Here is a 24,165-nt window from a genome sequence, read left to right as displayed (position 1 = left end):
ATATGAAAAAAGGGAAAAATGATGACATTTGACTTGTGAGGATATTACATCATCTGCTTTAGAAAAAGATGCTCATCACTGATATGACTTGACTGCTGTGATCATACACAGTACAGTCGCTATCACATGTTTTAGTTGTATTTAAATCTGCTAGATGCACAAGAGCTGGGACAACTGTGAAAAACTGAGAGCGTTACCTGATGTCTACATGATATTAATTAAAAGCCAGGATGCGGCAGCAACGAGGAACTGTGTCTGCTGCATTTCCTGCCTCCTCGGGGATGTTATCACAATTGTTTTCTCCAACTGTGTCCCCCGAGTACTAAATCCACAAAAATCCACAAAAATGGACACTGGACGAGACACTGAAATTACATGGCATGAAGTCCAAAACAAATCCTAGACACCAGGAATAACGCTAGACTACAAAGCACAAAGGACAACAAGGTCACTCTGCACCACTGGATCTGGCTCACTACATGACAAATGAAGCCATTCGGGGCTCTTTGAGATAAATATGTATATACACGAGTCAAGTGATATGTGTGTGTGAAAGTTTGGTTATCTACACAGTATTTAAGATGCAATATGGTTTAGGTCAAAGCTGCAAACTCCAATACCTTTTTTAAAAATATACAAGCCACCAAAGCCGCACTCGAATATATCGCACAAACAGAAAACTGCATCCAAACCCGCGTGCATAACGCTGTGCGTCCAACACATGGGGGTTGTCTAAATTTATCTCTCTATATGCTGAAATACGCTGACTGACACTGTGCATTGGGCCGCTGGTTGGTGTTGGTAAGCCATAGCCGTGCACTGGATCTCTCCAGGACCTGGGCCGAGATGGATCTGTAAATAGCGTTTGACTGCGGTTTCGAGTGGGACTCTGCAACACTCTAATTAAGCTCTGTCGCATAATGAGGCTCACTGCTGTTCCGTGTCACTCGATTAGTAGGTTGTGGTAGGCTCAGACTATAGTTTGGGGTTTGTGTGGGTGGGAGATCACATCTGGGGCAAGGAATATAGAAACATAACAGCAATGGCAGACCTGGCAACCTTGATGTTAAAGAGGCAGCCCTGCAGTGGGTCGTCTGGATTAAAATCCAATTAAATGTTAAGGATATTTTATAGAAATCTTGTAATAGCACCAGTTTGGACTTTCAGGGTTTGTTGTATTATTTATACTTCAGCGATGACGGATCAGGACTTAAAGGAATTTGAAGGGGATGTATAAGACTGGTAAACAAGACAAGTATATAAAAAATGATTAGTTTTGCCTTAAAAAAAAATTGCATTTTTTGTTGGAGAAAATATTACTAAATATATATATATATATATATATGTATATTGTGGAGTTTATCCAAAAGCAAGAGAAAGGAAGTATTTTGAGATCTCTATTCAGACATTTAACTCAAAATTGATCTACAGGTCGTTCAAGTTCTTCAAAAGTTATCTTTAACTATTTCTGATGAGTTTTTTTCTTTGTATGTGAAAAATGCATATTTGCACACGCGCACGTTGTGGAGAAAACAACACTTCCACAAAGAGTGTAGGGAATAATTCATCCATCATTCTGTCAACATATGCTCGTACTCACAGGTTTACATGTGTTGCCATGTACTGTACGTAATGTCAAATGCCAGAAATGTTTGTGGCTGTGGCTGTTGGATGAGTTTTTGGACTCTGTGCCAGGAGCTGTTTGGATGTTTATGTGAGTTTTCATGATAAGTGGAAGCGGAAACGGTGACATTTGATTCCCCAGCCAATCAGAGGATTATCTCATTGTGTGGGTCTGGTCTGACAAGAGAGGTGGACTACAGTATATATTGACCTCGACTTGGGAGAAAGAAACAGAACAAGCCGTCAGAGGAAAGCAAAGAAGAAGAAGAAGAAGCTGTAAAAGAATCGAGTTGTCTACAAGGAGACACTAACTACAAGACATCATGAAGGCTCTAACTCTCCTCTCCATCTGCGCTCTTCTCTCAGTGTGCTGGTCCATGGGAGGTAAGGACAAACTCTTGTTAATGCTGTGAAGCTGAGAATCGTTCTCGACCTTTTTAGGGGCGATGTGAGCACCTACAGTACGATTAACGTATGCCATTGTTTGTTTTCATCAGCGGTGGAACCCGAGGTTGTCGTGGACCCCGATGCCGACACAGCTGCTGATGTTGCACCTGCTGACCCTGCCGCTTCTGATTCCTCCTCCGCTTCCGACTCCTCTTCCTCCTCTGAGTCCGATTCCGCCTCATCTGACTCTTCCTCAGACTCTTCAGCATCCGATTCATCATCCTCAGAGTCCTCTGAATCCTCTGAGTCCTCACAGTCTTCAGAGTCCTCTGAATCTTCCGAGTCCTCTGAGTCCGACTCCTCTGCATCAGACTCTGGCTCTGACTCTTCTTCATCATCATCGTCATCCTCATCTTCCTCAGAGTCAGCCAGTTCTGAGGGTGGGTAGCAGATTTGTTTGATAGAAGCTTTGCATAGTTTTAGAATTTAAACGTGAAAAAAGTAAAAGTCTAAAGTTGCAATGTTTGACTCTTCAGCCAATCCAGTGGTGATGAAGAGAGATCTGGCCGCTGTTCTTCTGAGAAGCCGAAGAGCCGCTCCAGCTGGTAACCTCTCCCCTCTGCAGCTGGAAAGGTACAGCCGTTTTCTTTCACTTTGCAGTTTCTTGCTACAAAAGTCAATATTCATAAGTAAAATGCGGTACATACATGCACCATCTAAAACCATTTCTCTCCACCACCCTTCAGCCTCAGAGAGGTGTGTGAGCTGAACGTTGCCTGCGACGAGATGGCCGACACTTCCGGCATTGTGGCCGCGTACACCGCCTACTATGGTCCCGTCCCTTTCTAAGTTAAAAAAGATCTCTGTCATTCATATGTGTACTGTTTTTCTGTCATTTTCTTATGCAACAGTGCAACAACTCCCCTAAATCAGAAGCAGAACACAAAAACCATGGTTCCGAACCATGCTATGATGCTACACAGAGAATTTCTTTAGGCACAAATTATTGCACAAGTGGCCAGCTATAGTGGTCCTGAAAGAAACTGCCTCTTCCAGGCTTTCAGAGAGAGGCACATGGAAACACAAGCCTGTGAAGTATGTTATAGTAGCCCACACAAGTTTTAAATTATTCTTTTCATCTGTAGTGTAATGCAGTGAATGGTGCTACAAGTGCAAATGTATTGTTTCGTTTTTCTTTTTTTTTCTTTTGATGTACTGATGTTTTGATATTATGGATAGTCTTACTTTAAGTGGTAGTTCAAGTGAGTAATGGATGTAGTCGTAGAGGTAGTGTAGTGTTAGCATTGTGTTGATAGTGGTAGTGTACACTATGTGTAAAATGCACATCAGTTATCTGTTATGACTGTAACCACAAATTGCCTCTGGGTTTGAAAATAATAAATTATTTTGGTTTTTGTCAAATTGTTGCATTGTCCTCATGAATTTTTAATTTTAGTTCCTGATCTAAGAAAACAGAATGTTTGGGGGGATACTCAAGGTTTGGCACTAAAGGGCACTGAACACATGCTCCACACTGATATATGTCAGATTGTTTAATATGCTAACTTGTGAGCTAACAGCAGTGGTTCTAGTCAGATAAAGCACTGTGAGATCCCAGCTGCAGCTTGAAGATGAGCAGCCAGAGCCGTCAGTTGTCAGAGGTAGTTAGGAAACCTTATGAGACAGATTCTCTATTGTCATTATGCAGTCACATAATGTAATTCTGTATGCTAGTTCTCACCTTAAAACAGACCGCATTACAACATACATACAAATACACAAATAGTACATACAGTAGACAAATAATTGGAACTGAACAATTGAGGTGATTCAGATGGATTTGCGCTGAACTATTACACATAGACATGCGTTGTGTCTTCAGTATCCTCTTCCTCTTCTGCTTTTCCTCAAATGCCTTGTGCTTCCTTTGATTACCATTAGATGGCAGTGTTGGTCAATCAGTCACCTTAGCCTGTAGAAGTCAGGACTTTTATACTCACCGGCCACTTGTTTAGGTCGACCTGTTCAAAACCTCATTAGTGCAAATATTTAACCAGCCAGGGCATTTAAGCAGGTAGAGTTGGTCAAGACTTGACAGTAACACCTGTAAAGGCTTGCTACAACCAAGGTGTGCAGGGTAGTCTATCTGAATACGGCTGCTGATTATGTCCTTCCTTTGATGTTGAGATGGTTTTTGGAAAGGATAGTGCATCATGTCACAAAGCTCAAATCATCTCAAACTTGTTTCTTCAACATGACAGTGAGTTCACTGCTTAGAGTCACCAGATAACAGTGGAACACCTCTGGGATTTATTGTAAAGGCTCACATCATAGATGTGCAGCTGACACATCTGCAGCGACTGTGTGATACTATCATGTCAATGTGGATTTTCTATAATAGCGTGTTCAATATGTACAACAAAGAATAAAGGCAGGTATGAAGGCAAAATGGGGGTCAAAACAGTACTAGCACAGTGTACCTAATAAAGTGGCTGCTGAGTGTAATTCTGTACTAGTTTTATAGGTGATTTAAGAGTTTCCAAAGATACAAGATATGTTATTCTGAATTTGGGATTAATTATGTTCAAGACATCTAAACTATTTTTCTTCTGATGGACTAAAAATACAACAAACACACGCCGTCACACAGATGTCATAATATTAGTATGTCTATCAAAATTAATCTGATCTGCTGTCACCCAATGAAATGGGTGCCAGCAGTGTGTGTGTGTGTGTGTGTGTGTGTGTGTGTGTGTGTGAGAGAGAGAGAGAGAGAGAGAGAGAGAGAGAGAGACATTTCCATGGCATTACAGTTTTTTACAGACGCTAGGACACATTTCTCAATACTTAGGTCACTTTTGCAAAACTCCTCACACAGTGAGCACAACAGAAGTCTATGTGGGCTAAACTGAGGATCAGTTATCATTGTTTTGGCACAAAATGCATTCAATGACTACATCTCTCAAATTTCATGAATTATTTTCTCACTCAGATACAACAACTGCCAAAAATCTTTGTACAGGACATTTTGCATGTGCTTACATACTGTTTTCAAAACTGTTAAACTTATGGCCAAAACAATAACACAATGCAAAACTTGAAAAGACAGCAAAATTCAACAGCAATATTTTATTGAAACATATTTTAAATCTAACAATGCAGTTTAACCAGCCACAGCTGATTCCCATTGTAGATGAACCTCTACACAGGTGTTACTCCTTCAATTTCATTACAAAAGGAGACAACTGCTGAATAGGTTTGTTTTGTGACGTAAACATGGACCCAGCCAGAAATGGAGAAGTGGCTGAAAGAGGAAGAAGAGTGGCTGGGAGGGGGCGAGGAATACGTATGCGTGGTGGAAGAAGAATAAGAGGAAGATCAAGAGCTGTAGTCTCAGATGAGATCAGAGCTACTGTAATTGATCATGTAGTAAATCATGGTCACTCAATGAGAGAGGCTGGTCAGAGAGTGCAGCCAAATCTGCAACGCTCTACAGTGGCATCTATTGCTAGAGCAAACCAACAGGTAACTTGTATTCTGCAGGGGCATTTGCACATTTCAGAAGTAAATAAGCTTTTGTGTAATTGTTGTTGCATTTCTGCTTAGGACTCAACGGTTACCTCACACAGGAGGGAGAGGACAGATGTTCACTGATGTGCAGGAAACTGCCATTGTTGATATGGTCATCAGAAACAATGGGATAAAACTCACTGAAATTAGACAGAGTCTTGGCAGACAACGTTACTTTTGCAAATATTCACAGTGTAAGCATAACAACAATTTCTAGAGTCCTGAAAAAACATCAGGTCAGGATGAAACAGTTGTACACTGTGCCTTTTGAGAGGAACTCTGAACATGTCAAGCAACTCAGGAACCAGTATGTCCAAGTAAGATCAGAATAAAATACAGATCTGTTTTTGAACAAAACCAAACACACAAAGACAATTATACAAATTTACTACTGTAACAGCTTATGTTGCCATGTGGATTTATGTTAGAGAGTCATGGAGATTGAAGGCAGGCAAACACACCACATTTTCATCTTTGTGGATGAGGCAGGTTTCAACTTGGCCAAAGCACGGCGACGAGGGAGGAATGTGATTGGGAAGAGAGCCACAGTGAATGTCCCGGGCCAGAGGGGTGCCAACATCACAATGTGCGCAGCAATATCCACTGATGGACTGCTGCTACACAGACCACTGATTGGGCCATACAACACTGAACGGCTCCTTGCGTTCCTGCATGATCTCTATGGAAGGGTTGTGCTAGGTGAGGAAAGGGATGCGGAGAGAAGGAATCAGCCAACATTTATGATTGTATGGGACAATGTGGCATTTCATCACTCCCGTGCAGTGAGAGTGGTTTGCAGCCCATCCCAGAATGGAGTCTCTTTTCCTTCCACCTTACTCTCCATTCCTCAACCCCATAGAGGAATTCTTTTCCTCATGGCGGTGGAAGGTTTACGACCATCATCCACATGATCAAATGTCCCTCCTGGATGCAATGAATGCTGGATGCCTGGACATATCAGCAGAAGATTGCCAGGGATGCCTAGGTGTATTGCTCTAGATGACATTAGATGTGATGTGGATGAGAACCTGTGGCCAAATGGAGAAGACCGAGTAGATTAGCATTACTATTGTATGTGCATCAGTGGATGGTGTGTATACAAATTCTTGTATTTTGGGATTACTTGGTGCAAAAAAATAATACATAAACAAATATTAACGAATTCTGCATGATGTCTGATTCATTCCAGTAACATACATTGAAATTATAAACAGATGTGTCCTTGTTTTACACAAGAAAACACTGTAATGCTACATGTTGTTAGTGTTTTTTAGGTCATTGTTTTGTGGGTGACAAAGTGTGTTTGTCGGCTGTCAACCTTTGCTAGTGTTCTGGAAGAATGAGTTTATTTGAGACCTGAATAAAGTGTTTTGGTAGTTGTAGTGCATTTTGAATGTGAAATGAACTGCTTTGCCAAGCTGACGGTCAGATAGGAGGATTGTGTGAAGAGTTTTGCAAAAGTGACCTAAGTATTGTGAAATGTGTCCTAGCAGCTGTAAAAAACTGTAATGTCAGTTGACCATGTGGAAAATGTCGTGATTCCCGTGTTGTGCTTTGACACAGTTGCACACCCTCTTTATTGATATATTGATGGTGCATCTCATGTTCCCTGCACATGGCTCACTGACACGTGACAGTGAAGGTTTCCCAGATACCGGGTGTGATGGTACAACTCTACTCTAATTTTTTTAAAAAGCACATTTAGGAGAAAAATTACTGTTGACCTAAATTCTGTGCAAAACGTAGAATGTAAAGAAAATAATCAAGGAAATAGGTAAGAAATAACTAAACACATACAATCTTGTAGATGTAGATGATGTCTAGAAAAAAATAAATAACAAAACATCAATAATTAAAACTTCACAGATCTAACAATACAGTGAACGTACAATGAGAGGACCGTTGGACAGTCATTTTAAAAAGTATGAAAGAATAATTCAATAATACTAACAAAGTTTATGATATTTTTAGACTCTATACATGTGTGTGTGTGTGTGTGTGTGTGTGTGTGTGTGTGTGTGTGTGTGTGTGTGTAGATAGATGCATTTATTGACTGCTAGTTCTGGAGAAACAGTGCTCTGTCTCTCTGTATTCACTTATTATGCACTTCCTGGAACTAGCTAAAGCCTACATGAACCACGTGATGACCTTGTATTCTGGACCCCTGCTGATGTGACTCTTACCACTGCAGGGCTCTGTCTTTATCTCTCTTAACACTTTGAACACCCTCCTTATACTTTGGTTAGCTCAGAAACAAATAACACAGATAACAGGGCTATATAGAAATGATCAGCATATAAACGGGTCAGGAAACCATACCAATTGATGAATCTAGCATTATTTTATTCTTTTTCCTTTTTAACACAGTTTTTTTTGGGAGGGACAACTCACAATTAAACAAACAAAAACAAATTGTTAGATGTGCATTCATCTAATTCCGGACTATATATTCCTTGAATACAATTACCTCTTCAATTACAAAGTTATACTACACCTTAAAACGATGTTTTAAAGATCTGAATGTGTCTTTTATACACAGTGATTTTTTTTGTCTCTGTATAAAAATACAAAAATGGGAAAATGATGAAACTAGGTAAACATGACAGGTTGGTGTGTCAATGAAACTGCAAAAAAAACAAACAAACAACAACAACAACAAAAAACAAAAAAACAAGCACTACATCTCAGACTCCACAGTTAGCACGTTAAATGTTATGTTATGTTAGTTCATGACAATACAGTTACTCAAATGTCAAAAGGATAAGACTGGTGATATTCTGCATTTTTATATCCACACACAAATTGATTTAAAAGACCAAAGTCAACATGATTGAGTCTAGCTTTGTCTGTGTAGCTAAAAATTGTCACATCATGCACCACTTTATAGCGATGCTACCAGTTCTGAGGCTATACACATGAGCTAAATGTTCATCAGCAAACAATGAGCAGGCAGAAAATCATGATGGCATACTGACACAATGACACAACACAAAGTTTAGTTGAAGCCTTTGGGTTTTTCAAGTGTTTAATCATGAACCAGGGAACTATTAAAATTTAAATTCACCAACTCAGCAGGACTCATAAATAAAATAAGCATTTTTATAGCAAAATTTCAAACAGCGAAAATCAACATGTCTGGGTGAAAGTATTTGACTGGCACTGTCACAGTTCCCTGTCTTGTGCCCTGATTTACAGCAGAAAAATAGTCAAATAAAAATTTCCCTTCATTTAAATAATGAAGGTAAAAACAATTAAAGTAGCAAGCTGCTTTAAGAAATGATGATGTCCTTTATAAGGTTAATAGAATTGCACTGATGTTTGCTGCATTTATGTCTTCAGCAAGGCCAAACGGATTTGATGTTAAAATCATAAACTTGCTAAATTATGAAGTATTAGTACTCCGAGATCTAAGTCATCATAGTTAATAACCCTAACCCCACTCTAATAGTATGCTGTGGAAAAAGTAAAGGAGGATCTTTCAGGAGAAAAAAATAAAAAAAGACCCAAAACAAATATTACATATTCTGTGAAAAAAACACACATACACACATTCTGATTGGCTAGCCTTAGTGTTAGGGTTAGGTTTGGGGCCGCGATATGATGACTCTGAGAAACTAAAGTGGTTGGTTTTCATCCTTTCATAGGATTTGCTGACATTAATATAATTATAGATTTCCACTCGTATTTCAAGGTCACTTCAGTTAACGATGTAACGTTTTAGTGCATTCGTCTACGCAGTCATTTCCTATGTTACACTACAATATGTCCATTAGTATGTTTCTTTGCATCACACACAGTCACACACATACAGTTGTGGTAGGAACTTTAAATACATCGTGGAGATTTTTGGATTTTTAATGATTTCTTGGAACTGCTTTTTCCATGGTGGAATGACAGCATACATCTTTAATGACAGTAAAAAATATCAATAGGGTGCACATGTTTGAATTTATTTTGGAATTTCTTCATCCACAAAGCGTCAAAATGACATATTTGATTAAATGTCCCTTATCAAGTTGCAGTCCGACCAGATACTTTTGGCATCCATCAGTCTTGGCAGAGTTTGGTTTAAATTGGCTGGTCTCCTGGCAAAAACCTGGCTTTTAAGCATAATCCATAAATTTGTGTTCTTAGGTTTGAAAGCCTCACCTTTAACCATCCAAACATACCTCTTGTCATTGTGATCAAACAGCTCAATCTTTGTGTCACCTGACCATAAAATTTGGCATTTGGCTTGTCCACGTGGGCAGCTGAAAATTGTAGATCAGTTGTTTAAGGTGTCGATTTTGGAGCAAGGACTTCTGTCTTGGTCAGCGCCGTCTCAGTCCATGGCAATGTAAAACATGCTTCAATTGTTCAGTTCCTACTGCTGGTTTTCCAGCAGTTTCCAGTTCATGGCAGGCTTGAGCCTTTGTGGTTTCTCAACATGTTCCTGAACAATTCCCTGTCATCTAAGGGGTGAGAGTTGGGGTCTTCTTCGAGAAGTTGGCAAAGTGGTGACAAATAACTTGTACTTACAGAGAATTGTTTGAAATGAAGAATTGAAAAAAGGCGTTTTAATAACATTGTACAACTATCAGCACAACCTAAATGAGTTTATGTATAATTTCGATCCTGTGTGGATTAGAGAAAATTCAAAATACATTCAAACTTGCACCCAGTTCTTGCTTTTTAAAGTCCTGTAAGTTGGCTTAATTCCCCCCTGGAAAAACAACAGTTAAAGAAATCATTAGAACTCCAACATCACAGTTACGTTCATGGCCATGACGAGTGCATGTAAACTTCTGACCACAACTGCACTTAAAATATCAAATCTCAAAGCGTGGTCATTTTCAGGATATTTAACTCTATTTTCATCCCATCTTCCGCTTCATTCTCTACACTCATTGCATGATTGTCATATACTGCTGTGTGTGTTGTCTTGTTATTTTCCAATTGTTCTGCTCTGTCTTCTTGGTCGTCGGATGCAGCTTGGCAGCATTTGCAGCAGCAACAGCATTTTGCGATTAAAACCCCAACTGCTTTGTCGTAGGGAGCCAGGGAGTGTGCCCATAGTGGGAGGAAGTCCCAGGATCGCAGGACTGCAGGCAGCCACCCAGGTTTCCGCTTTTGTAGTATGTTGATCACAATGATTATGATCAACATGATGAGTAGAGGAACACCCACGCCCACCAGTACCTTCCAGCCAGCCAGCGACAGGGCGAAAATGAGAAGCGGTAAAACGAAGAAGCAGCAGATGATGTAGACTACAGCAAACCAGCGGTACTTGCCCGTGATGTTGCCCAGACCTTTAGCCAACCGGATAGGGACGCGGGTAAATGGAATGGGATACCACAGAATGATGCCAGAGATGTTGAACAGGAAGTGCACGAGGGCAATCTGAATTGTTAACAAACAACAAGCATCAGTGTAAGTGCAAAGAGGTAGCTTGCTACAAATTCAGAGTAAAAAATGTAATCTTTTACAGGTTGATAATTTCCTGATAAGTTTCTTTTTTATTGAAAATAAATGATTTGGCACGAGATGTCAGAGCCACAAAGATACTGGTCACTTTATTAGGTACACCTTGCTTGGACTTCAATTCTTCCTGACATGGATTCAACAAGATTCAGAGATTTTGGTCTATATTGACGAAAGCATCGTACAACCTCTGCAGATAGGTCAGCTCCACATCCATGATATGAATTTCTCATTCTGCCACATCCTAAAGGTGCTCTATTTGATTGATATCGGGTAACTGAGGAGGCTGGGATGAGTACAGTGAACTCATTGTCACGTTCAAGAAACCAGTTTGACATAGTTTGAGCTTTATGACATGGTGTGTTATCCTGCTGGATGCAGCCAGCAGAAGATGCTCAGTTGGTACTAGGGGGTCAAAATGTGCCAAATATCTCCCACCCCATTTCAACACTACGACCAGCCTTACTCTTTGATGTAAAGCACAATGGAGCCATGTATGTTGTTTACAGCTAATTCTGTCCCAACCATCTGAATGTCGCAGAACCTGTGTGAACTGTAATCTCAGTTTCCTGTTCTTAGCGGACAGGAGGGGCATCTGGTGTGGTCCTCTGCTGCTGTAGCCAATCTGCTTCAAGGTTCGATGTGGTGTGCATTGAGAGTCGTTAATTGGTGGTTATTTAAATTGTACCTATCAGCTTGAAGCAGTATGGCTATTCTCCTCTGACCTATTTTTTATGTAGTTGTTGGGAAAATCCCAGTAGTTTCTCAAATATGCAGACCAGCTCATCTGGCACCAACAAGTCGAGATTACTGAAATCACCCATAATTGAAATGAGCTCATTTTGTTAATCAATTATAAGATTTCTCAGTTTTAACATTTGTTATCTTATCTATGCTTGGAGTTGTGAATAAAATACTGGCTCATGTGATTTGAAAGTCTTTTAGTTTTCATTTTGTTCAAATTTAAAGAACGGCCTTTTCTGGATAGTATTAACAAGTAGTTGATAAGGTGTACCTAATGAAGTGTCCAGTAAGTTTATATTTCCAACAGCTGTTTCCACAACGATTTGTCCCAAATTTTCATGGAGGCACCCAATTTCTCCCTCAAACCACAAATTTAAAGTTCAGCTAAATGTCACAGTTGAATAAAAATTAAATTAGTTGGATAAAATATTATTATTATTAGGGTAAAATTAGTCATTTGGATTTTTGCAGACCTTAATATGTAGGTAACCATAGGAAATATGTTAAATAGCAAATATGACATAATTTCTCATGAGAAGATGTACCTGCAATGATATTTACATTATTATAAATTAAGAAAATGATTTTTTAGTACAGTATAAAACCTTAGAAAGGCTTGTAGTGGTTCTAAATACAATTACTGACACATTTAATGTTAACCAGGACAGGAGAGTGTTTTTGTGGGAATGACTGACCTGTAGAGCGTCAGCCAGAGTTTCTCCGGGACTAGCCATGGCTGCCAGAATGGCTGTGGTGGTTGTGCCGATATTTGAACCAAGACACAGTGGGTACGCTCTCTCTATACTGATGACACCAATGCCTATTGAATTAAAAACGACATGGTTGGAATACATATTTTCACCATGTGTCTGACAACCATCACTATCTGCTTCACCATGATATTACAGTCATTAGATTTAGGTCCTGGTCATTATGCATAAACAAAAATATCAAGAAAAGAACAATACTCCTTTCAGACAGATTCTGTCCTTTACTGCCTAAAAAGTCACATAAAGAAGACAAACAAGATATAGAAATCTTTAGAAAAAAATATTCAGAAGGAAACAAATATTTTCAATCGTGCATCAATGCTGTTTTTAATAATAAATACATGGAGGTGATAGAAGTAATGGATGAATGCATAATTAACCTCACCAACTAGTGGCGTAATGGCAGAAGTGAACACTGAGCTGCTCTGCACGATGAAGGTCATTCCAGCACCGACTAAAATGGCGATGTAGCCCGTGACCCAACCGAAGGGAAATGGGAAATCTGTGCAGATACAAGAACATTCATGTATTATTCTACACATCACATCCAGTTTTTTTTTACAGAATTTATAGAGTGCAGTGATGCTCACTGGTGTTGAGGACTTTCTTGATGACAACAGCCACCTGTCCCTTCAGCATAGAGTTGAGCAGCTTGACTATGAGGATCAGGCAGGAGCAGAGCACGAGCAGAGAGAGAGCCAGCAGAATCAGACCCACCGCCATATCAGACAGATTCACATCCACAAAGAGGTGTGTACCTGGCAACACACAGAAACACGCACATAATTACAAGAAAGAAATACACAATGTGGACAAAACTACTGGCCTACATGTCTTAACATGTCTTTGAATTCAAGTGTTTCATTCAGCCTCATTGCCACAGGAGTGTAAAAATGTTTATAGGTCTACCATTATAAACATTTGTAAAAGAATGGGCCCACTGAATTTGAGTAAGGTACTGCAATGCAATGCAACAAGTCAGTTTGTAACATTTTTTTTTCCCACGATCAAGTCGAAGTAGTTTTGTTGCAAAGTGGAAGCATTCGGGAAACACAGCAACTCAGCCTTAAAGAGGTAGACCTGATAAACTGAGTGCTGAGGAGCGTGGTGCATAAAAGTCACCGGTGCTCTACTGATGCAATAACTGAACAGCTCATTACCTCTGGCATTAACATCAGCACAAAAACTGTGTGCTGGAAGCTTCATGGCATGAGTCTCCAAGCTGAAGCAGCTCCTGTAGGTATAATGTGTAGGTGTCCCACTACTTTTGTTCATATAATGTTGTAGTAACTTTTGTATGCAATTTACTGATAGACTCACAGTGCTATTAGTAAATTGCACTATTATTATGATGACATCTGATGTATATCTAATGTATATATATTTATATGAGATGCTTAATCTGGGCAGACTACTGTCCCACAAGGACAATGAAAAGTACACAGTTCAATCCAAATGTCTCTACAAGGAGACTGTCTATCATATTGTGATGGAAACATTATTCCTTTATTTACATAATTAAATTAAAGTAAATAGTGGTCTTACATTTCTTTATATTGTATGTCTGAGAAATGTTCTTTAGCGTGAAGGTATAATTGCCATCAACCCAGCACAGAGAAGGAGAGGTACAGTTCTCTGGACCAGGAACTGTGACATTCATTAAGGTCTGAAACAGGGTGGAAAACATATATTCAGCATTTAATTCTTAGTTCTTTGGAGTATATTTGGATATATTTGACATGCTTTGGTCTTACTGTGTTGGTGAAGGTTTGGCACCATCTCTTTATGAGGCTCTTGTTTTTAGCTTCTGGATCGTTGGTGGCAATCCCACTAATCACAGATTCATCCAGCTGAGTCAGAAGGAAAAAGGGAGGAGGAAATAAACTGTGAACTATAAACCATGAGAGATAACAGTCTTATATATGAGCATCTTATCTGTCTGATGTTAAGAGTGTGAAAAAAAGCAATAGACTACAGACATTCATGTCAGCATTCATCTTTCAGGAAATGAATCGTGCTACTTAATACTTTGTGTTCTCAATGTCATTTTAGATAGAGGTGAAATTCTGCTGTTATATATAGATGTTATGCATGGCCACTCTTACTGTATCATCCAGGCCTGTCAAGCATGTTTTTTCACCTTATTGATGACCAAAAACTGAATAAGGCAGCTGCATGTTTGTTTGTTATTTGGAAAATTAAGATAATAATGACATCTTACCTCTATGATTGATTCAGTGAGGGGGTCAGTGATCACATTTAACAGATCTGGGGCCTCTCCACTCTGGATTTCGAATGAATCAGTGATGAGCTTGGTGACCACAAACAAGTAACCACTGGCTACCTCCAGAGGCAGCAGCACCAACACTGAGAGCCAGTTAAAGAAGTCGTGCACTGTGGCCCCTGCGAAAGCTCTAAGTGTATAATGAAACACAAAAGCAAGACAACAATGACCTTTGATCTTTTTGATGAAAGCGTGATATCACTGCTTTCCAGGTAAAGAATTCTAGAGTCATAAAATAAAAATTAATTAACTATTTTGTTTGTTGATTTATTTATTTTTTATTAAATATTACATGGTTAATTTTGTATTTATTTTATTTCCCGGAGGCCTAAGAATCTCAGGTTGAAAAGAAGGCTGTTTGTCAGTTACATAGTAGCAGGTTATTGGAGTTCAAAGAGCTTCAGAGGTAAGATAATAATACAGATAATAAGAGAGTAATAAAACAGACCGATTAATATTCATTTACAGCTAAGTAAACAAGTCAAGAAAAGAACAAATCATCATAAAATGAAATAAAATTCACAGGATTAGTTATCTAAAATTGAATGCAGATAACAGTATCCATAAAAATACAATAAAGTAATTCTGGCGGAAATATGTATAACTTCACAGTAAGTTCATCACACTTTTAATTTATCTATGTTCATCTTTTTAGGACAGATCATCACATCTTGCAAAAGTTTTGCGAGATCTCGCAAAACAAACTCGGGATCTCGCAAAAGTTTTGCGAGATCTCGCAAAACTTTTAGCCGCATTCTTCGGACGCCGGCTCGAAGCCGACGGGGAGGTCGAGGCACGATGTGCCGGGAAAGCGGTGTTCCTCCCGGCTGTAGTGGGTCTCGACCTCCCGTTAGCTCGAAGCTAACGGGAAGAATGCGGCTAAAACTTTTGCGAGATCTCGCAAAAGTTTTGCGAGATCCCGAGTTTGTTTTGCGAGATCCCGAGTTTGTTTTGCGAGATCTCGCAAAACTTTTGCGAGATCCCGAGATAGTTTTGCGAGATCTCGCAAAAGTCTGTCTTAATTTTTTTTTCTCCCATGTCCCCTGCGGGGCTCCGTAAAAAATAAACAAAACCGCTCAATTACTTTTAGAAATATTAGGAGCATTGATCTATCAGCTCTTTCCCATGGCATTAACAACTTACCTACCATTGATGCCTCAGCTTCCATAGACTATAACACTATAACAATGAACTTATCAACCTCTTAGATACCTTGGCTCCCCAAAAAACTCGGACTGTTTCTTTCTGATACTCATCTGAACTTCGCCAACTTAAAGCTACTGGACGCTGCCTGGAACGTCTATCCAGGAAAACAGGACTTACTATTCACAAAGACATGTATCTCAGTCATATACAACACTATAAAGAAGCTATTCATCATGCTAAATCTGCTTACTACACCTCTGTTATTGAATCCGCTGAAGGAAACACTCGCACTTTGTTTTCTACATTGCATAATATTGTTAAACCCCAGATACCTTTGCCATACATACACACTCTGCCACAGTTTGCAACAAATTTATGGACTTTTTTTACACCAAGATTGAGACTATTCATCAGCAATTGCCCTCGTCCTGTGAAATGGTCAATTGTTCTATCTGCATTTTTTGTCCTTCTCAGCTGTCATCCTCTCTATCCAATTTTGAACTTCCCACAATAACTCAGCTATCTTCCATAATTACTAACTTAAAGTCATCATCATGTAAACTTGATCCACTGCCAACAAATCTTGTTAAACTCTCATTCCCGTCTCTTGCCCCACTGATTGCTAATATCGCACACTCCTCTCTTATATCTGGTTCTGTTCCTTCTTCTCTTAAAACTGCAATAATAACTCCAATACTGAAAAAGAATGGTTCAGATCTCTCCAATCTAAAAAATTTCAGGCCAAGTTCAAATCTCCCTTTCCTAGCAAAAATTCTTGAAAAGCAAGTGGCTGCACAGGTTCATCATCATCTCATTGGAAATAACTTGTATGAACAGTTTCAGTCCGGCTTCCGTTCATGTCACAGTACAGAAACAGCCCTAGTAAAAATCACCAATGATCTTTTGCTTGTAGCTGATTCTGGACTTATATCCATTCTCATTCTCCTTGACCTTACAGCAGCTTTTGTCCCACCGCATCCTCCTTCACAGATTAGCATCTATTGGCATCAATGGTACAGTACTCACCTGGTTTACTTCTTATCTCTCTGGCCGCTCACAGTTTGTTCAATTACAGTTCAGTATCTACTCCAGTTAATTCCGGTGTACCCCAAGGCTCTGTCCTGGGTCCTTTACTTTTTTATCATCTATCTCCTACCCCTAGGTAATATTTTTAGGAAGCATAACATCCAGTTTCACTGCTACGCAGATGACACCCAGCTCTACCTATCCTCCAAACCCACAGCTACTCTCCCACCCACATCCATTTCTGACGGTTTAAGTGAAATCAAGGTCTGGTTTACTCACAACTTTCTTAAACTTAATGGCAATAAAACAGAATTAATTTTAATAGGCACCAGATTAAAACAGTTCCAACCAGTCTTTCGTTATCCATTGATAACTCTGTTGTCACACCCTCCCCTCGGGTTAAGAGTCTTGGTGTCATCCTCGATAGCACTCTGTCCTTCACAGCACATATAAATAATATCAGTACCGCCATACTTGTCAATGCTCTTGTCACATCTCATCTGGATTACTGTAATTCTCTTCTCTATGGTTTACCTCATAAATCCCTCCATAAACTGCAGTTGGTTCAAAATACAGCTGCTCGTATTATTTCCAGAACTAGATCCACTGAACATATAACACCTGTTCTTAAACAGCTCTATTGGCTTCCAATTCACCTCCGTGTCAATTTCAAGATCCTGCTTCTCACTTTCAAAGCGCTTCATAACTTTGCTCCTCCATATCTATCCGATCTTCTCCATACATACTCACCCCTCCGTACACTCCGCTCTTCTTCAGCTTCCCTTCTGTCAGTTCCACCTGCTCGCCTGACTACCATTAGACTCAGAGCCTTTAGTTGTTCTGCCCCGAGACTTTGGAATGCACTTCCACTTGCTCTCCAGACCACACACTGTCTCACCACTTTTCAATCACGTCTCAAGACTCATCTATTTAGAATTGCATACACCTGATCTGTCTGAGTCCATTTTTACCTTGCCCAGTTTTTATATTTGCCTTTATACTTTTATGACTGTTTATGTCTAAATTTTATCTACCATGTTTGCTATATATACATTTTTCTTATCTTTTTTTATGGTATTGTTTACGTGTTACTGTAAGGTGACCTTGAGGGTCTGAAAGGTGCCTATATATAAAATTTATTATTATTATTATTATTATTATTATTATTATTATTATTATTACATGTATTTATCATTGGCATGAATGCCATGGTAATTTTTGGCTTTAATGACTTCATTGAACTGTTCTTCTTTCAGGGTGGAATGATTGTACAGAATACATTTTACTGACTTTAAATGTTAAAAAAAAAATAAAAGCAAGAATTTTTTGATCATGAGAGACTACGGCTGATAATTTCTCTTTGCCAGCAAAGAAGAAGAACTGTAGAGTTCTGGAGGAAGTCCCAAACTGTTACCCGGGATGAGAAGACATTGCTTAAGATATTCTGGAAAAAGCCTGCCATGAACTAGAAACTTCTGAAATACCACATAACGGTCAGTGAAGTGAGTATTATGTCGCCATGGACTGAGACCTTCAACACCACCCCCATATGGTGAAGCAAAGGAGAAGCTAAAGGTCCTACACATTCTCTAACTTCATCTCAAAGCAACAGCTAGATGGTTGAAACTTGGAAACAGTTTGGACGTTCACACATCAAAACTAGTTTTGGAGTGGATAAAGTATATATTTGATCCTGCGTATATAGTTTTGACCATGTGTAGATTACAGAAAATTCAAATTTATGCACTCAATCCTTTTTTTAAGTCAGTAAAGATGTATTCTGTACAATAAGTTCACTCTGGAAAAAGAGCAGTTAAAAGAAAACATGGAAATCCCCGAATAACCATACATCGATGCCCATGATGAGTGCATGTAAACGTCTGAACAGAGCTATAATTCATCAGGGTGTTCCTCTAGATACCGTGGGAGAATGCCCACAAGATTCGCAAGGTATATATTTCTGTATATTACTACAATATAATGAAGAACACACACATATTTTCTCCTGGGTTACTTTTTTCTGTTTAGCAGAAGGAAAGGAAGCTTCCATGATGCACAAATTCATTACCTCCGAAAAGTGTTGCGTTCACCAGCCTGCGTCATGGCGACTAGAGTGTTTGTGACCGAGGTGCCGATGTTGGTGCCCATGATGATAGGAACGGCTACCTGAACTGTTAACACTGTGGAGACACAAAGACCTCCTTCAATATCATCCTCACTCATGATGAGTTTTCTATGCATGGATGTGTCTCTGTATGTGCTGGTAGAGGGGAGAAGTTCATACTCACAACCAGACGAGACCATGCTGACAACTATGGAGGAGGAAGTGGATGAGCTCTGGACCAGCAGGGTGACCAGAACACCAATGACTAAACCAGCCAGAGGGTTGGACAAAATTTCGTTGTCCTGAAAGATGTCACCTGCCGTTTTACCTGGACCAGGTGAAAAGTAGAGAGTGAACATTTTCACATTCATACCATATTTTATTTTTGAATATAAAAATATTATATATTATGCTTGGGATTGGTACATTTTAAACAGTAGTAGAACTGAGTACTGCTAAAGGTGACTTGCACAGTGTCTTAAAAACAAGATGTCTGCTGTGGTAAAAGGACTATAGCTTGCAAGTTTATTGCTCAATATTACATTAACTCACAGCTTCTGATAAGTTTAAGAGTGAGTACCTCCCACAAGCTGGAAAGCTGAGCTCAGGATGTCAAGAGAACAGACGAACATATAGAGGAAACCTAAAAGCAGAATCAGCTTCCCCACTGATATCAGCACTCTGAGGACCTTCCCTTTGGTATCCAGAGCTGAAACAAAGAGAAAGAGACAAAGCAAAATATACAAGATCAACATGTCTGAAATAACTGACTGAAAAAAAGCACTATTACACAAAAATACACCTTACTCCCCCCCCTTCTTCTTTATTGTAAACTCTATAGTCCAGTGGCGCTGGATTCAAAGAGGAGGGTAACAACTAAGTGAATATAGTAATTCATGTATATTTTTTAGTGCTGTCAGCGTTAATCTCGTGGGGCTGCACGGCGTTAATGCGTTAACGACCTAACCACGCTAACACATTGACGCCGTGCAGCCCCACGCAGTAACTCGCTAACGGAGATTTGCCACGTTAATGCGGTTATGGCGTTAACATCATTTTAACAAGACTAGCGCTGACAGCACTAATAATTTTATATACTAGTAGTATTATGTTCTATAATTTTAGAGTTCATCTTAACCTCTATTGCAGTCAAAGCAAATTTACCTAATTTATCTTATCTGAACAGGACGTTTGTTCACTGCTATCACTAACACTACCATTTATTACTGGTACACTGTTCAAGTAATCAGATCAATGTTTGAACTTCTTAAAATGAGGTAATGATGATCCAGAAGCAAACTAGAGTTTGTATTAATGTTTTAAAACATGAAAACCTTTTATGTCTTATTCTTTTAGTTTTATACAGATCAACACTTAAAGCTGTTTTTAAATAAATATTTACAAAATCATCAAACTTACAGACAAACTCGAAATATGAAACAAGTGTTTGCAAAAGCATTTACACCTTTAATAGGACACACTGAATATTAACACACTGAAAATTAATATGGTGTACATGAGGAAAAACTCCTAAACACATAAACTTATTGGGGGGGGGGGGGGGGGGGGGGTTCACTTTGTTTAAAAATCAAATATAAAAGCTTCTCAGTGACTATTTTAATTATCACTGTAACAAACAGTAACTCTTTAGCTGCAGGACTTTGTGTTTTACTGCAGCTCTTTATGGTGTGATGTACAGGTAATGTTCTTAATCACTAGGCCTGATTTGTAAATGCAATAGTTATTAACAATGTGCTCATCTTATCAGGACTGTCTTATCACAGTCCTTGATGAGACATTGCTTGTACTATTAGAAACAACGAGTCTACACCTGACCACGGGACACCCGCGTCCTTCAGTTCTGGCAGGTCCCATGGATCTGTCTCCTCCGGCTCATCCACGATCAGAGCCGCAGTGGAATGTGCAGGGCTCGCTTTGATTTCTATAAACATGAGAAAAAAGACCATTTTTGTCCTGCTGCACACACACATGTAATTCTGATTAAATCAATCAGTAGCTTTTCCTTACACACCTTTACTTTTATATCCATTTTTCTCATCGTTGTCTTCCTTACATTTGTTTTTTGTAGCCATTTGCTGAAAAAAAATCAGATTCATTTTCACTCATTTAGCTTTAGTCATTCTCAAACTATTCTTTAGCATAAATAATACTTAAATTATATCAACGCTATTGTAATATTTAGATAACACAAAGAAAAAACTCCATATTATACATAAACTGTAAAGTAGCTTGCTGTTATCCCTAAATGCAGCAAGCTTTTACACAGAATGATGCATTGCTATGTAAAATTTCCTCTATTTTTGCTGCAATTTGTTAGAGTGATGATTGCCGTTAACTAACAATGCAGCAAACTAAGCATAGATACAGAAAACCTCATTCAGCTGTATCGGCTCCTCGCTTTTAAACTAATTTTCTCTAGCAGGTATTGGCTTCAGGAATAACACACACACACACACACACATCTTGTCTCATGCCATGTATTGATACATGTATTGATCTTTGTGTCACATTTGTCTAAGCTGTGCCCTGTTTTCTATCATTACTTGTTCATAAGAGGATTACTGCACAGCTAATATTGAACGTCAGTTTTAGTTTTCACATGCTGGGCTTCAGTGGACCACATCCAATCATTTTCAGACTTAATTTCAGTGTTTTCTGTTCTGAATTCCAGCTCAGTAACAATAAACGTGTTTTTTTTCCACATGAATTAAGAGCCACATGCATACACAGCAGTATGTATGTTAAAACATATTTTAAGAATTTATAAATAAATATAATTTAAAAATCTCCACACATCCTCGTGTTACCATACAAATGTTGCAGTTCATGAACTCTTGACCCATACTGATTCTCCCAATCCATCATATAATTTTATTAACTTAAATACTCCAGTTTTGCATTCAGTTTTCAGTTAACAGCAGCAAAAATAATTAGAAGATTGACTGAGACATGTCTGTCCTCACCTGTGGCGGGTGTAGTGTGTCCATCCTTCCCGTGCACTTTTTACTTCAGCCTCCGGTTTAAAAATGCTGCCTTTGTGCAGATAAAAAAATGTGATGTGCAGTGTTCACATCACTGAGAACACTTCCGTCACGATGATAAGATAAACACACCTTCCAAACTTTGATTATTCTTACCTGACTCGGCTTTAATCTTTTTGTCAGTGGTGTTGCAATCCAACTCACATTGTACCTGATAAGTCTCAGGCTGGTGGCGTCAGCTTTCAACTGCACCTCCACACCTGCTGCTAAACTTACCCTACCGATGTACTTTGTACATTTTGCACGCAAAACTCATAATCAGTTCTGTTTGCGTGTCCCGTTTGGAAATATGATCATCCATTTAAAACATGAACTCTTAAAGCAAAAACTCTGTGCTTAATTTAGCTGTTAAAAAAAATAATTCTTCGTTGCATGTCTCATGCACAGCTCTCAGAGTGAGGATATCTCCAGCTGGTGGACCCTGAGATTAACATGGGAAAGAGGTGACAGACACAATGGATGCCCTGACAAAGATTTATTTATACCACACAGGGCAGTGGGGTGTGATCATTGACTGTATTGGGGATGGGGTGGGTCTATAATGTCATACAAGTCCAACTTGAGTGTATTTTTGGAGCATTTTTGGATAGAAATTATTGATTTTCCTAATCCAGCTACCCATTGGTCAATATTTCAAACTGCCAGTGAATTAAGTTTAGCTCCATAAAACTCTTCATAACAAACAAAAAAAGTCAATCTGCGCCAGAGTGATGCACTGAATCTCCATGGTAGCTGCGCCAGCATGGGAACCCAGAATCCACTGCTCTAGTGCACAACAAGCCCCTGTGGGACATTTCCATGTATCCTTCCCATTTGACCAAATGCTCTGTTGCTAATTTATTAGGTTCAGCTTGTCAATGTGGATGTACATGAAATAAATATGAACTCATAATTTTCCATTTTAAAGAAGTGCTAATTTGATTTTTTTGAAGCACTTTCAACAAATACTGAACACCTTAACTTTCATAAAGGAATTCTGTGTAAGAGGACTGCTTTAGTAGACATAATTGATTTTAGATAGATTAACCAAGCAAATGTGTAACTGTTTTTTTTTTGTTTTGTTTTTTTGCTTTTTTTTGGGGGGGGGGGGGGGGGGGGGGGGGGTGTGAAATGGGGGTAGTTAATATGAATCCAAAAAACAAACCAAAGTGCCACAGTTAACTCAGCAAGTAATTTGTACCTATACCACAGCTTAGAGCTACTTGGGTGGCCCAGTTATGTAACAGTGTGGTTAGCTCAAGTAACTCTGCAGTGACCTAATGAAACCGTTGCCAGTATTGATTGTCCCAGAAGCCACGCTGTGCCCCTCTGCAACCCAGTGCACTGAGGTGCCCGTCTGGTTGTCCCAAAAGCCCACAAATTACAACTCCCCAGCTACAGTTCTAATTGGCTGATTATGCCTTAGCATTCCAGTTTGGCCTTACCCCTAAACAGGAGCACCTCCATCGCACACCAACACAGTTAAGGCACATATACCCTTTAGCCTTGCATCTCCTGCCATGCAGTAAAACCAAATGGAAGATAACTAAGGTGACAAAGGATACAACTGACATTGTCTTTTAGTTTTCTTTTACTTTTATTGGTTGTGGTCTCTCTTCTGCTGTACTTATTTTGAACATGCTTAGGATAAAAAGATTCACAGGCTTGATCTTCTCCTTAATAGAAGCATTAAAAGACCTTTGATGCATATATGTGCCTCTACATGGCATGTCCTTCTGAAAACCAAGTAAACAATTATGTTTTAGTTGAACTTCTTTTGTGATGTCCCGCCTATTTGGAGATGAAAGAGGCCACCCAAACACATGAGATATCATTGGAAAAGCCAGGATGTTCTCTTTTGAACACAACGGGGCTTATTATGGTAGCTCAAATATGTCCAAAGACATAGAACAAAAACAATTGTCCATTAAAGAGGACATAAATTAATAGGCTGGTTCTCAGGAGGATGTGAGGCAAAGTCTTTTTCAGTTTACAAGTGCAACAGCATCA

General features: G+C 39.2%; 2 protein-coding genes across 3 annotated transcripts; one reads left to right on the top strand and one right to left on the bottom strand.

The window, feature by feature from the left end:
* The first annotated feature begins 1,868 nt into the window (after positions 1-1,868).
* Positions 1,869-3,432, top strand: bglapl (bone gamma-carboxyglutamate (gla) protein, like). The gene is made up of 4 exons (XM_085278671.1): positions 1,869-2,007; positions 2,121-2,450; positions 2,547-2,643; positions 2,757-3,432. The coding sequence occupies exons 1-4, from the start codon at positions 1,947-1,949 to the stop codon at positions 2,857-2,859; spliced, it is 591 nt and encodes a 196-aa protein (XP_085134797.1). The 5' UTR covers positions 1,869-1,946; the 3' UTR covers positions 2,860-3,432.
* A 4,485-nt stretch (positions 3,433-7,917) lies between these two features.
* Positions 7,918-22,614, bottom strand: slc34a2a (solute carrier family 34 member 2a). 2 transcript variants are annotated; one of them, XM_085277055.1, is made up of 14 exons: positions 22,273-22,614; positions 22,099-22,168; positions 21,147-21,210; positions 20,946-21,056; positions 19,695-19,823; positions 19,299-19,442; positions 19,079-19,190; positions 14,776-14,968; positions 14,309-14,404; positions 14,100-14,220; positions 13,145-13,312; positions 12,940-13,056; positions 12,480-12,604; positions 7,918-10,959 (listed from the first exon to the last, which is right to left on the bottom strand). In XM_085277055.1, the coding sequence occupies exons 2-14, from the start codon at positions 22,120-22,122 to the stop codon at positions 10,396-10,398; spliced, it is 1,968 nt and encodes a 655-aa protein (XP_085133181.1). In that variant the 5' UTR covers positions 22,123-22,168; positions 22,273-22,614; the 3' UTR covers positions 7,918-10,395. The 2 variants fall into 2 exon arrangements, with proteins under 2 accessions (XP_085133181.1, XP_085133180.1); XM_085277054.1 differs by having other exon boundaries at positions 22,099-22,614.
* Positions 22,615-24,165: the final 1,551 nt, after the last annotated feature.

The sequence above is a fragment of the Mchenga conophoros genome, linkage group LG6, assembly GCF_057382185.1.
Source record: "Mchenga conophoros isolate Kocher_MC1m ecotype Shallow Benthic linkage group LG6, M_conophoros_male_GT1.1, whole genome shotgun sequence".
In the NCBI taxonomy this organism is placed as follows: domain Eukaryota; kingdom Metazoa; phylum Chordata; class Actinopteri; order Cichliformes; family Cichlidae; genus Mchenga; species Mchenga conophoros.
This window is presented reverse-complemented; position numbering and strand designations above follow the sequence as displayed.

Excerpts from the sequence above, each read along its gene's own strand:
- bglapl (XM_085278671.1), top strand. The coding sequence starts at position 1,947 with ATGAAGGCTCTAACTCTCCTCTCCATCTGCGCTCTTCTCTCAGTGTGC. Across the intron at positions 2,451-2,546 it reads AGAGTCAGCCAGTTCTGAGG|CCAATCCAGTGGTGATGAAG; the intron begins GTGGGTAGCAGA and ends TTGACTCTTCAG. Across the intron at positions 2,644-2,756 it reads TCCCCTCTGCAGCTGGAAAG|CCTCAGAGAGGTGTGTGAGC; the intron begins GTACAGCCGTTT and ends ACCACCCTTCAG.
- slc34a2a (XM_085277054.1), bottom strand. The coding sequence starts at position 22,122 with ATGGACACACTACACCCGCCACAG. Across the intron at positions 19,443-19,694 it reads AGCTTTCCAGCTTGTGGGAG|GTAAAACGGCAGGTGACATC; the intron begins GTACTCACTCTT and ends CACCTGGTCCAG. Across the intron at positions 14,221-14,308 it reads GCCAAACCTTCACCAACACA|ACCTTAATGAATGTCACAGT; the intron begins GTAAGACCAAAG and ends ACCCTGTTTCAG.